Consider the following 14,752-nt stretch of genomic DNA (forward strand, 5'->3'; position numbering starts at 1 on the left):
CCGCAATTGGGGAAGCCGAGGGCAGCAAAGCCGGCCATGACGCTGTCCAGATCCGGTAGACAGATGAGCCTGTTGAGCAGCTCCGAATTGATGGCCCTCACCACCTGCAGAACGAGACAGACAACAAAGTGTTAGAAGGGGTGCCTTATGTCTTAGGAGGAGAACCCACCACCCACCTTCCCTCTCAAACAAACAGCCCGGGAATCCCCTCCTCAGAACCCCCCCCCCCACAATTCAGGGTGAGTGGAGGAGCTCCCTCCCACTCCCACTCCCACTCCCACTCCCACTCCACTTGGCCCTTCCTGACAGTCTCCCTTCCCCGCACCCCAAACTGTGACTGTCCCCAGACAATGACTTACCTCCATCAAGACGGCCCCGACAGTAGATCTCCACACGCCAAATTGGTGTCCCACGGAGCGGTAGCTGTCGGGGGTTGCCAGCTTCCAGAGGGCAATGGCGACCCTCTTTTCCAGGGGGATGGCGGGCCGCAGGTGGGTGTCTTGCCATTGCAGAGCAGGGGCGAGCCAGGTACACAGCTCCTGGAAAGTGGTCTTTCTCATGCAGAAGTTCCGTAGCCAGTCTTGGTCATCCCAGATCTCCATCACGAGCCGGTCCCACCAGTCAGAGCTGGTGTCAAACCTCCAAACACGCCTGTCCACGAAAAAGTTCGGAGGCAAGGGCAGTGTGGCTGCCGGACGGGGGAACCTCTCATCCCTCTGGTCTGGGTCCAGCTCGGGAAGGAGCCTCATGATTGTCTCACGAAGATGCAGCAACAGCTGCAGTATGGTGGTGTGGGGCCCTCGCCTGCCCAGGGGCAGCTCTGGCTCCATGCCACAAATAAGGGTCTGCAAGCAGAAAAACCTCAAAAGAAAAAAGCTGCTGGAGTGTCCCAGGAAGCTGAGCACTCCAAAGCAGCACTGCAATGCCTTGCAAAATTCCTCAAGGGACAGCAAAGGCAGCTGCAGGAGCAGAGCAACGGGTGTTCAGGAGTGTCCCTTTAACCACGCGTCTCTGCAAAGGGCAGGCAGGCAGCACCCGGAAGGAAATGCTGCCCCCATGCCCTGGCAGAAGCAGTTCCGGGTGGCTTTGAATTTCGAAAGAGCGTCCGGCAGTCTGGACGCTCTTTTTCGAAATAGCGGATCGATCTTTCGATCCGCGCATTGTAGTCTAGACGCGCTCTTTCGAAAGAAGCCTGCAGTCTAGACACAGCCGTAGTCTAAACACAGCCTGAGAGTTTACAAGCCAAAGGAAAAAAGACAGACAGAAAGATGCAGAAATGAAACATGTTCAGCCCCCTTTTATAAAGCGGAACTGAAGCACAGAGAGAATAAACAACTCCAATGGGAAACAAACCTTGAGGTCAGCTCCTGAGGGCCACCCTTCCTCCCACTTCTTTGGCTTCCATAATTAAGATATCGGGGCTCATTCCGTTTCTGACATGATAAGCTATCTTTTCAATATTCATTTCTGCTGCAGGCAGTCAACTTTACTTCATTTTTTATCAAACCGTTTTGTTTTTTTTCAAAACAGGCCACTAACCTTCAGTTGCTTAGATGGTCAACACAGGAAATGTATCTGGCTTTTGAAACCTTAAGATGCTGGTGGGGGTTTTAACAAACTTTAAAAATACTGATGAGACTAGAGATGTCCCCCTCCACTTTGAATCAATCAGCTCTTTGCATCCAGCTTAGCTTGGCTTCTGTTCTTTTCTCGTGATTAGATTTCAGCAGAATGAAACAAGTAAAACACTGGTCTAAAACTCCCACCCCAGTATCAAACCACACTCATTAAGAAAACAGAAAGAAAACAGAAGACCAAGTTACTTCCTAGGAGTGAGACCCCAGCTCAGAAAGCATTTTCTTCAATTATTATGTCCATTATTTCTATTTGTAAATGAAAAGCCCAGCCTGAGATATTACTGGAAAAATTCAAGTTAGGCTTTTTTTTTCTGGGCTTTTTCCCCCCCTTGTGTGTTTTGTTTTTGCCATGTTAGCTGTGGAGGGGAGTGTCTTGCTTTATTAATGCTGAGCGGCTCCAGCAACGACTGTGGTTTTGTAATCTGTTAGTCATCTGCTGCTGCTGCTGCCCTTTCTACAAGTAGCTGAAGAGCCCAGAGCCAGAGCAGGCCAGCAGGGAAGGAAAAGGCAGGAAAGCGAAAGAAATAATACAGGTGTGTGGGGAGGGGGATACAGGCCTACTGTTTTTTTCCAAGTGCCTGGTGTGTGAGGGGGGAGAAGTAGTGTGAGTACTAGTGGGGGAGAAGGAGACTTTCTGGATACTCATGAGGGGTGACCCCTGAATACTAATGAGAGGCTGTGCAAATGCTCCTGAATAGTAGTGACTGGAGGGTGAGGAAGAGACACCGCCTCCCCCCCCCGTCCCTGTTACCACTGAGGGGTGGATATGTGTATGAGAGAACTTTCCTGGGCTCCAAAAAGGGCATGGGGGTGAGAGATATGTTCCCTGTACTGCAGGGTGAGTGTGTGAGTTTCTTTCTGGCCCCCAGAATGAAAAGCAGATGTGCAACTCTCTCCCGGAGTGTTGGGGGGAGGGTTGTCCCTGAATACTCCTCCTGAGTTACAGTTCATTTGTTCTTTCTTCTTTTCTCTAGGATGAGGGGTCACCGGCAGGTGTTTCCTTCTCTATTCTTTTCCCTTCTCTTCCTCATGCTTCCAATGAAAGAAATCTCAACCTCGCCTCTCTCGGTTAGAGCCCAACCAGCTATGGTCTCTGGTGGGCACCACAGTGGACACACCTGTCTCGGTACGTATTCAGGTTTTGTTTGCTTGCTTTGTTCATTCATTTGTTATTACACAGGTAAACAGAGGCTAGCTGTGTACATAATAAATCATCCTTTATCTGTTTCAACAGCTGCTGCTGCTGCTGCAAAACACCAGTAATCTTAGCCCAAATAATAACTGTTCTAAGACTCTAATGTCTTAACAAGGGGTTTGGAGCTTTTCTGATTTAATTTTGAAGCTGCTGTTTGATAGAATTTGTACCTTTGGTCTACAGGAAGGATTAGTGACTTTCACACTTTAGTAGCTAGAGAACCAAAACCAGGATGCAATTGTTTCTAATATTTATTTCCCTTCCCTCTCCCAAAACACCCTCAAAAGAAAAAAGTTTCATCTTAATGGCTTTTTCCTGGCAACATTTTCTTAAGAAGTACAGCTAAGTTTGGGACACAGAGCTTCATGAGCACTTCTTTGGGTTTGGCAATATGTTCCCAGTATTCATGATGAAATTCATCTAATGCAAACGGCCTGAGCAAGGCTTTTAGCACCACATGGGCATTTGCCTGCTGTGGAGGATGTGTCTGCTCTGGTCTGAAAGGCCAGCACAGAGGAAAGCCTTGGGAAATGTTAGGGAAGAAGTCTTGAAATCCATGCTGCCTGTACAAGTGGCATGAAGAGTTGCAGCTGCTCTTACGACTTGCAGGCTGCACTAATAGCCATGAAAGTTGAGATGTGGTTTAAATGCACACATTGAAGGGACACGCACATCACCAAATATTAGATGGTTTGGACTTTATGGGGGGGATGGGTGATGACAAATACACTTTGTCAATTTAGTCCCAAGGCATAGGGAATCTGATAAAAGTACTAAATGTCAGCGTCATCTCTGAGCATTTCTGGCATCTGTGGTTGAAGTGCAGCAGACAGGAGAATCAACCAAGGTACTGAGTGAAGCTTTTCTTTTTTTATTTTTAATTGACATATATTTACAAAACAAACATCCTTTTGCTTTATGATTAGACAGATTTTGTTTGACACCTTTTTGTCCCTCTATAGTGAATTCAATTTTCGCTTAATTAGTTCCCATATGATTCACACAACAGTTTTCCTACTGTTTATACCAATTTTGTTATGTTTCTGTGTGTACAAGAAATACTCCTTAATGTTGAGTCTAAAATTAATTTATGATTAGGGAAGTGAGAATAAATTTAGGCTTTGTAAAAACAAGTTTTTGCAAAACTTAAGATGCATAGAAAATGTTCCTATGAATTAAAAATGTCTAATAGGAACACTTGTTTTTCAACAAATAAATGTGGCCCTGCCATGTCTGCAACCCAACAACTGAAGCATGGAGAACCTGAAAGTGAAACTGACTGTAATCAAAGCAAAATGGTATTAATTTATATTTATTTTTCAAGAAGACAGCAGTGCAAATAATAAACTAACAATTTAAACATTGAAAAATAAATTGTATTTTTAAAATTCTTTGTTTTAATGATTGACACTGTTAACATGAGTTTATTTGTTACATACAATATGTGATTTTGTAAAAAAAAAATTGTGTTCCTTTAAATTTTGCATAAGGCCATTATGTATCTTATCTATCTCTGATTATCACACCCATCACCATGGAAACATTGGAATCCTATCTGGTGCACTGGAAAACAAGGGAAGTAAATTCTACACCCATCCCATCTCCATCATGGCTGACCCACCATTTAATATCTATTCACTTTGAAGATACTGTGAAAACTCTGCCCCTGCACTTTGTCTATGGAGGGATAAAATCCAGAGCATTGTTCTTGATGGAGAGAAAATCTCTAACAGTGCTTAACCATCTACGTGATGCCAGAATTTAACTCATGACTAGGACCTTACCAAATTCAAGCTCATGAAAACCATGTCATGGACTGTAAAATCTGATCTCCCCTGTGAAATCTGGTCTTTTATGTGCTCTGGCCATGTACTATGCAGATTTCATGGGGGAGACCAGTGTTTCTCAAATTGGGGGTCCTGACCCAAAAGAGGAGTTTCGGGGGGGACATAAGGTTATTTTCGGGGGTTGCCACCCTTATTTCTGTGCTGCCTTCAGAGCTGGGTGGCTGGCAAGCGACAGCTGTTGGCTGGGTACTTACCCAGCTCTGGGAGGTAGTGCCCCACCAGCAACAGTGCAGAAGGAAGGCAATACCCTTACTTCTGTGCTGCTGCCTTCAGAGCTGAGCAGCTGGAGAGCAGTGGCTGCTGAGTCAAAGCCCAGCTCTGAAGGTGGCAGAGCAGAACTAAGGTGGAAATAGCATGCCATGCCATCCGCACTTCTGTGTTGCTCTGTGTTTCCAGCTCTGAAAGCTCTGAAAGCATTGCCTTCACCACCAGCAGCAGCCCACAAGCAGGGGTAGCAACACCACAATCCACCCTACGATAACCTTACAACCCTCCTACAACTCTTTTTTTGGGTCAGGACCCCTATAATTACAAGACTGTGAAATTTTATATTTAAAGGGCTAGCATCATGAAATGTTATGATTTTTAAAATCCTATGATCGTAAAATTGGCCAGCATGGACTATGAATTTGGTAGGGCTCTACTTGTGACCAAAACAGATTAGTATGCCTCTGAAAACTCTACAAGCTAAATGTGTGCTGTTCAAGATCAATAAATAGGCAAGTGCAGGGGCCCAGCAGAAGAGCTTTGTAATGTCAGACCTGCACAACCATTCATTATCCCAGACTGCAGTGCTTGTAGTTTAACTTCTCAGTTCCTGCTTTCTGTACTCAGTTTGAAAACAATGACAAGTCCGTTGTGTTTCTTCCCTTTAATAAACAGAGTGTGGAGGATCTGATTCTGACACTGGTATAGAGCAGGAATAACTTCACATAAGTGCCTGGTGTTAAACTGTTGTGAGAGATCAGTCCCTCGATGAAACTAACCTGCTTAAAAGCAAGGGAAGCAAAAGTTCCATTTTTCTTTTTAGAGAGAGGTGTGGACATAATTTCTGACTCTTAGCTGCCCCAAGCCACAGACTTTATTAACTGAATTTCTGTTTTGGCCAGGAGTGAGAGAGATTGAAAAATCATTCAGGACTCTGCTTTTCATATATGTGGGCATAAGATGAAGCAGTATTTTAACAGGAAACGGCAAATTCTCTTGTGAAAATGCCGGCTGTGAAATATATGTGGAGATTTTCTTTGACTTTCAGAGAGGTTAAGTGTCCAACTGGTGGCTAACTTTCAATTAGAGTTACATCATTTGTATAAGTGAATTGGGCAATTGCTCATGTGCATGGACAGTTCAGTTCACTTGTGTGTGCAAATTACCTGATTTGCATGTGTAATCATGGTAATAAGTGGGAGGGGTGATTGTTGAATTTTTCCACTAAACAGTTTGAAAATTAAAATATTATTCTTGGGGAATGCTGCTGCGGTGCCCCTTGGGAGTTGTAATTTGGGTATTTCATACTTCTGTTCTGCTCTGTAGTCCAGATTCGGAGGTCAGATTATATCTCCCATGATGCACTGTACTCTTCCCTCATGGTGAGGGAAAGAGGGTCTCTCTGGCCACAGTGCATCATGGGAGACACAGTTTGCCTCAGTAGCCAATAGTGCGGGATGGAGGCAGAGGAAACCAAGATAGAACTCCCTGGAAGAACCAAGACAGGATATTGAGATCAGTATTTTGGGTTTTAGTCAAAATATTTCTGTTGTCAAGTGTCTGGTTGTTAAGTTAAAATCAAAGTTTTCTGCAGAGTACAGGCACTTTTCACAAAACAAATAATTATGCTAAAAACTGAATTTTCCATCAACAATCAGTTTTGACAGTTAACTTCCATCCAGTCCTAATAATAGAACAAAAATAATGCATATAAGCGTGCGCAGAGTTTACACATGTAATCACATGCCAGACTAGTTTGAAAACTTCTGTTCTGCAAGCTGCAGAACACTTGTTGTGAAGAGCCTTATTATGAAAATGAAAATTATCTTCACAATTTCAGTGTAGCCCTTTGTGAAAGGGGACTTTAATAATGCTGTTTTAAAAACAATAAAGACATTTAGAAACAATTTAGGAACTCCCTCTGATGGTCTTTGTGTTGTGGGTGTGATATTCTCCTTTATCATTTTTATATGGGAGATAAAGAAGAGTTTAAATTTCTGACCTTTTTATATATTCAAAAAGCCATTACTGCTATAGGGAAACGTCTGCTTTTCCCTAGAGAGGCCTAGATCTAGTGCTCTCCATGCAATACAGGTAACTGAATTCTGAATCTGGCTTTGCCACTAACTTGCTGTGTGACCTTAGAAAGCCAGTTACAAGCAGATTTGTAAACCCTTATTAACATTCATGTTCACCTTCTGTTAAGAGTAGCACTCTGCTTTCAATGAGGCAACTTTTCAAGCAAGTTGCTACACACATAACTACGCTGAAAAAGGTCCAAGAGTGTGGCCTTTAACTTCTTATGTCTCCATTTCCCCATCTGCAAAACAAGCAAAATATTGCCCATTTCACGAGGCTGTGGTGAGAATTAAGTAGTTATTATTGACCAAACCCAGTTTGAATGCTAGGAATTGTTGGTCACGTCTAACATTACATTCTCTCTCTCATCATGTCTTCTTTTGCTTCTCTAGTGAATATTTTTTCATTGCTAATGATTTTTACAATAAGCATCTGTTCTCTTCTCTGTTGACCGAGAGTGCAGTAGGGAATCTGCGCAAATGATCAGTGGAGTCTCCGTGATGGTACAGCTTTGTTTTGCCGTTGCAGGGCACCTCTTGCTAATTGCGCATTTTATTTTGTTTTTAAACTGCAGCCTGCACAGCCCCCCTTTGCTGCTTCACTTTGGGGGCCCTTTGGAATGAGAGAGGACAGTACGTTTGGGCAGCAGCTTTTTTAATTGTCTTCTCCTGCTGACTGCTGTTGCATGGGTCATCTTCAGGCCAATTTCATCTTCCCTCGGGCCAATGGAATCCTGTATCACTTGCCCTGTAGCAATTGCCCTGAACCATCCCTCACCTGTGAAAATCTAACTTCTTCAGAGCAGGGTGGGGAGGCATGCGGTTGGCATTACATTAAAACTGTGTATGTGTTTAATAATAATAATGACCACTTCAGAAAAGCAGGAAAATACCTAACACAGAATTCCAAACAAAGAGTTAATGTGCAGCCTTGGTGGCTTGTGTGATGATATTCAATTTCTAAAACTATTTAATTTGGCTTTTTAGGGCATGGATGCAAGATTGAATAACGTACAAGCAGTCCCCGAGTTATGCGGATCCGACTTATGTTGGATCCGCAGTTACGAACGGGGCCGTCTCCCTGGTCTCCAGCAGACCAGAGAGAGGAAGCAAAGCGGCGGAGCACGCGGGCAGCGGACAGCCCAGATGCGTCTGGGCTGTCCGCTGCCCATGCTCCGCGGCTTTGCTCTACTTTGCTCCCCGTGAGCAAAGCAGAGCAATGCCGTGGAGCTCGAGGGCAGCAGGACAGCCACGGCGCGTCTGGGCTGTCCCGCTGCCCCCGTGCTCCGCGGCTTTGCTCCGGACGCCTGTGGTACAGCAGCGGGGGTGCTGCCGGTTGGTCCCGTAGCGCCGCTCTGGGCGCTACTGGACCAACCCGGTAGCACCCCAGCTGCTCTGCCCCACGCGTCCTGATTCAGCCACTGCTGGTCAGTTTCAGCAGCGGCTGAATCAGGACGCCTGGGGCAGAGCAGCTTGGGTGCTGCTGGGTTGGTCCAGTAGCGCCGAGGAGCGGCGGCGCTACTGGACCAACCCAGCAGCACCCCAGCTGCTCTGCCCCAGGCGTCCCCAAGTCAGCCGCTGCTGAAACTGACCAGTGGTTGACTACAGGAAGCCCCTGTCCCGGGCTTCCTGGAATCAGCCGCTGATCAGTTTCAGCAGCAGCTGACTTGGGGAGGCCTGGGGTTCTTAAGTTGAATCTGTATGTAAGTCAGAACTGGTGTCCAGATTCAGCCGCTGTTGAAACTGATCAGTTTCTGCAACGGCTGAATCTGGATGCCAGTTCCGACTTACATACAGATTCAACTTAAGAACAAACCTATAGTCCCTATCTTGTACGTAACCTGGGGACTGCCTGTACTGTAGAGCGTGCAGTGTTCTTGTAGCCATGTCAGTCCCAGGATATTTGAGAGATTACCTCACCCACTTTGTCTCTTTCTGTATGGTAGTAAATTCTAGATCTCTGATCAATGTTGTTTGCAGTTCCTGATAATTTAATAAGGTGGTACATAGCTAACACAGCAAGCAGCTTTTAATAATAATGCTGAAACAAAATGGCTGAGTAGATATTGTCTAGGGAAGCAATGTGCTATAAAACATAATTTATAGTCCAATGAGTGCTGTAAAATGCCATACTTTGGCATTGGAAGTAAAACCACAATTCATTTTAGGCTGACAGTCTAGGCAAGATTCTGATCTCAACAGAGCTGCATAAATGCAGAATGAAGCCATTGACTTCACTGAAGTTACTCTGGATTTACACAGAGGAAAGTGAGCAGGATTTGGCCCATGCTTAGTAGTAAAAGTTACGTGTTTGCTGTAGTACAGGTTGAAACTCTCTAAGCCAGCACAGGACCAGAGAGTTCTGGTGCAGGGCCAGCTGCAGGGAGCTCTGTGGGACCAGCAGGGTAGTGGGTGGCCTCCCAGTGCAGAGACTTTCAGTGTGTGGCAATGGCAATGCCCAGCAGGGCTGGGAGACCCGGCACGTGGTTGCCTGGCAGGGGTAGGAGCCACAGCAGTGGTGGCAATGGCAGTGGCCCAAAAGGGCTGGAAATCACAGTGCATGGCTGCCCGGCAAGGCCAGGCGCCACAGCACACGGATACCTGATGGGGCAGGAGCTGCAGCAGTGACATCTGCCCAGTGGGGTCGGGAGCCATAGCAGCGATGGCTTCCCAGCAGGGACTACAGGTGATAAGCTAACTGGGAGATTGGTGTGCTGGGCCAGGGCTGAGGGGAGGAGGGGCTGATAGCAAGGAGGCCAGAAATAACCTCCCCATGTCCAGCAAAATCCCTTATCCAGGACTGGTCAGGTCCCAAGGGTGCCGGACCAGGGAGGTCCGACCTGTATTTTATTTTTCCCTTTGGTTGAATTATGTATATATGAATCCCAGACATATATAGCACTCTGCTAGTGATACTATACGTACAGCTAAGTAGACATTTTCATTCCAAGCCCCTATTTTCTGAGGAATTTCCAAAACTGAGAGAAAAATTTCAAAGCACTAAGTCTCATTTTAAAAGTGACTTAGGCACCTAGGAGACTAGGTCTCATTGAGAGAGAGAGATCATAAAGCATCCACTACACTCAAATGAATGCTGTAAAATGCCATATCTAGCATAATTATATATATTTTGGCCCTTTGAACATTTCACCTTGGCCCTTTGGGTTGAAATTCCTCATATTTGTTCTTAGACTTCATATTTGTTTTCTCTGTTTCTTTTCTTTTTTTCTTCTTCTTTTTCCTTTTCGATTTACACCTTTAGTAATATTATTTTTGGTCTATTTGAATGGTATGATCATGAAAAGTTGTTTATGATTCCCATAATAGCTAGAACTCAGCAACCAAATATATGCATGCAGATCGATAGATAGAAAGAAACAAACACACGCACATTTCTCTTTATAAATTCATAGAAAGTATTGCACATACTCAGTAAACACATTCTGGTGGTTTGTGGAGTCCTACATTTAACTCTCTTGACTTTTGTGTATATAAAATGTTAAGATTGTAAGTTCATTGGGGAAGGGACCATCTTTTTAATATGTGTTGTATATATAAAGTGCCTAGTCACAACTGGGGCTTCTAGGTAATTCTGGGGTTACTGCATTAATAACTACTATGGTAGTTTTTTGCATTAGACTGAGGACAAACTGGTTAAATTACTCTGTACCTCTTCAAAACCTCCCAGACTGAGGTCTCTTTGTACTTCTTTAAAAGCTATTGGTCTTGTGGGTAGCCTGGTAAGTGAGGTTTTTGAGAAGCAAGACCCATATAAATCCAATGTGCAGCAAGTGATGCAGGGTTAGAGGAACTGAAAGGGGAAAATATACATTTGGGCACATGGCAATTCAGATGTACTATCTTCTATAGAATAGCATACATCTGCAGTGGTGTTTATCAAGAATCATGTATTGAGAAAAGTTGGCAAGCCCTATAGAATGATAATTTTATAATTATCTTTGAGCATGTTGTCAGAGCTGTTCCCCACTCTGGCACTCCAAATGTAGAAGGTGGGGGCACACAAGAGAGTTTTAAAACCTTGCCTCTACAGGCACTGGTTACAAAAACTTCCCCCTCAGAATCATAATACACAGATTTTGGGGAACTGCTGCCACCATCAAATGCTTTTTCCCCTAAAACTGGGGAGGGGGTTGAAATCGCCCCCAGGGATGCCCCAAGCTTTTTTGCCTCAAAAGAGCTTGCAAAAAAGAAAAGAGAAAAACAACCTGCAGTCTCTGATAGCTGACCCCTCAGTCAGAGGCATGCAGATACACACAGACAGACCTTCTAGGACACAAGAATCAAATCATCACCTTAAAATAAGTGATATTTGTTACAAAACCAAAGATAAACTTGGATGCTACATGTTACAGAGCAACTGAGGGAACTGAATTAAAACAAAACAAAAAAACCTCTGGCACAATGCTTACATGGTAAAGAGGAAGGGGAGGCATAGATTCACACAGAGCAGTTCAAACCAAACCACAAAATAAAGAAAAATTACCCTGAACACCATTGGAGTCACATTTCCCTGTATTCACTTCTAATTTTCTCTTTGTTCAGTCCACTCCCATGCCTTGAATTCCAGGGGGGGCATGGTAGTCCTGCCTGGGTTTAAATTGTTCCGTGTCTCTCAACTCTTAGTTTAACTCTCCCACACAAACAAAGCAGGCAGGGAACCTATATCCAATTCAGATTTCAACCTTCTATCTCAATAGGTTCTCCCAGTCCCCTGGATGACGCCTTTGCTAGGTACCTGAGTTAACCCCTTAAACACCAGGTACTGGACAGCATTCCTACTGTTCATGACAAATGTTGTTGAACTTTACAAAAACTGAGCCTGTTCATTGATGGGGAATTGGAGGTCTTGGGAACTGGCTTGTCCAAAATCGCATAGGATGTCTTTAATGGAGTAAACTCAAAGTCTCACAACTCTATGGGGCAGATCTTCTGCTAGTGTAAATTGTCATATCACCATTGACTTCACTTTCACCTGAGGATCTGTTCAAGAGCCTTTACCATTTGATGACATATTTCCTTTACCTCTTTTTGGCTTCAGGGATGATTTTAGCCCAATATGTTGAAACAAGTCAAAACACAACAAATTCTCTGCGTAAGTGCAGTTCCAGAATTGTTTTAAGAACAATTGGCTATATACAGCACACTGTATTAATATATATATACAGCACCTTTTTGGCTATATACAGCACACTGTATTAATCATCCTTAAGGGCTCCAACTGAGACAGCCAAGACCATTTTTTAGTAATGCTTGTTTCCTGATTTTTCTCCATAGCCTAAGGCTTCCTTTTTGCAATCGAATTTTCTGAAACTTGGACAAGTACTGTATTAACTGTGAAGTACAATAGATTAAGGGATGTGGACTTAGAACAATGTTGTGCCAGTTGAAACCATACATTATGAACCCAGCTCTTTGCTAGTTTGCCATTCTATTCCGCTGAAGAAGATAAAACTATCAGGAAGCAGTTAAGAAGAAATGAAGACCACCAGACTCCCCGTCCAAATGCAGGTGTATGGCAATGCAAAATAGTAGGGGTATGAGGCCAGACGACTGTATATATGGGAGAAGTGCTTCAGAAAACCCTAATTCCTGATATCAATAGGAAACATTTAAGATAACATTTGGGAATGGATATTCTTTTTTATAAGGGTCACTCCTTCACAGACAAAAATCAGGAGGCATTGCTGTGTATTGAGATCTACCTTTATTCTCCATTGAATCGGAGCTTATTTTATGGAGACTTTTCCTTGCTAACTAGGATTAGATACCATTTTGCACTGTGAGGTGCAAAAACAAGCCTTACTCAAAGCAGGAAGCAGGGAAAATGGACCACTGCTGGCTCATGCCCACTGGGGATCAGGCAGATGCTGTCCCCCAAGAGTTCTGCAGAGCTAGGCCTTGGACTTTTAGAAGTGGAATGGAGAAAGGAAGAAATGGAGCCAGCAATCAGTTCTTCTCTGCAAAGTGTTTTGCTCCCTACCCCATTGATTACTGAGCAAAAATCTATATTTTAGAGAAGAACTAGCCCCTGCAATCTCTCCTCTGCAGCTAATTCTGGGCAACTGTGAGAGTCAGTCAGTGTTAGTTGGGATCTTGAAAATTCAGTGAAGCTGGCTAGGAACTAGTAGGTACCTCCACACACCAGGGCTACGTCTACACTGGCACCCTTTTCCGGAAATGCTTAAAACGGAACAGTTTTCCGTTATAAGTATTTCCGGAAAAAGCGCATCTACATTGGCAGGATGCTTTTCCGGAAAAGCACTTTTTCCGGAAAAGCGTCCGTGGCCAATGTAGATGCGCTTTTCCAGGAAAAAGCCCCGATCATCATTTTTGCGATCAGGGCTTTTTTGCAGAAAAGACTACTGTGCTGTCTACACTGGCGCTTTTCCGGAATAGTTTTTCTGGAAAAGAACTTTTGCCCGAACGGGAGCAGCATAGTTTTTCCAGAAAAACACTAACAAATTTTACAGTAGATCGTCATTGCTTTTCCGGAAAAGCAAGCGGCCAGGGTAGACAGCTGGCAAGTTATTCCGGAAAAGCGGCTGCTTTTCCGGAATAAGTGGCCCAGTGTAGACACGGCCCAGCAGTTCAGATGTTACATTGTTGATATGGGAAGATCAGAGTTTTCTGAGTCCCTACTGCAATAGTGTCTCTCTGATTTAAGTGCACCATGGAAAGATACAATTTGCTAACAAAATTGCTTTATTCCAGCTGCCTGCTCAATTCACATGCAATAAGTCTTCCTATTTAGAATGTGCTTGGAAGGGTGGGAAGGCCATTTGTACACGAAGAAATGGAATCAATGCAAGTAGATATATGCAGTGCCAATAGCAGCAGTACACGCCCTTACACATTGCCCTGCTCCTAGAGCAGTGGTTCTCAAAGTGTGGTCCATGGACCACTAGTGCCCTGCAGCAGGAAGCCTGTGCCGATGCTCCAGCCTCATGCCCTCCCCCTGTGAGGTGGAAGCACCAGCACCAGCTTCCCACTGTGGGGGTGGAGGGCTGGATCCAGCTTGTGGGGGAAGGAATTGGCTCCGTGCGCTGTCACTCCCACTTGGGGAACAGCAGCACAGGAAACCTCTCACTTGAAGGCTTTCCCCGCTGCTCCCATTGGCCAGAATCATGGCCAGGGGGAGCAGTGTGGGGCAGTGGATGGGAGCAGCGGGAGGCATAAGTAACCCCATCCGCCTTATGCCCATCACCTTAACACACGCCCTCTCCTACCGAAACCATGCACCCTCAGCCCCCTTGTGCACCCTCCATCCCATCCAGACCGCTCCACTCTCAGCCAGCTCCTGCACCCAACCTCCTGACCAGACCCTCACCCCCAGCCCTCTCCAGCACCCATTTTGTCATCATGGGTGGTTGGCGATGTTTCGCGGAAAGATCTGCATTGAGCAGGCTGGGCCAAGGGCCAAAAAGTTGGAGAGCCACTGTTCTAGAGGAGGGGTGAATAAGAACAATTGTTCATGTTCAAGTGGAAAGGGGAATGGTGAGATTTCTCTGTTTGAGCGGAGTTCATCCCACTCTAATAGAATCATAGACTCATAGGGCTGGAAGAGCCCCTCCAGATGCTGCTCTGTAAAAAAGCTACCACGGAAGACCAAATATTGTGCCTTTCCACTAAACAGTGTTCATTATTTAGGGAAGGTTGCACCTCAACCCTTCTACACAGATTCCCACCCTGCCTCGTAACTTGGCACTACTTCAGAGAAAATGCCTCCTTGTGCATCGCAGTAGCACAAGGAGCCAAAAATAATTTGCA

The 14,752-nt window shown here is 44.9% G+C and overlaps 1 protein-coding gene across 2 annotated transcripts in view; it reads left to right on the plus strand.

Moving 5' to 3' along the window:
* The first annotated feature begins 2,015 nt into the window (after positions 1-2,015).
* Positions 2,016-14,752, plus strand: part of AOAH (acyloxyacyl hydrolase) — a 132,303-nt gene continuing 119,566 nt past the window's right edge. Inside the window, exons 1-2 of one of the 2 annotated variants that reach the window (XM_006124062.4) lie at positions 2,016-2,170; positions 2,612-2,763. In XM_006124062.4, the coding sequence (XP_006124124.2) occupies positions 2,613-2,763 (151 nt within the window). In that variant the 5' untranslated portion in view covers positions 2,016-2,170; position 2,612. Of the gene's footprint in view, positions 2,171-2,416; positions 2,476-2,611; positions 2,764-14,752 lie in introns of those variants that run through there. The other variant, XM_075921745.1, reaches the window with a different exon arrangement.

Source organism: Pelodiscus sinensis, chromosome 2 (assembly GCF_049634645.1).
Source record: "Pelodiscus sinensis isolate JC-2024 chromosome 2, ASM4963464v1, whole genome shotgun sequence".
NCBI classification, from domain to species: Eukaryota; Metazoa; Chordata; order Testudines; family Trionychidae; genus Pelodiscus; species Pelodiscus sinensis.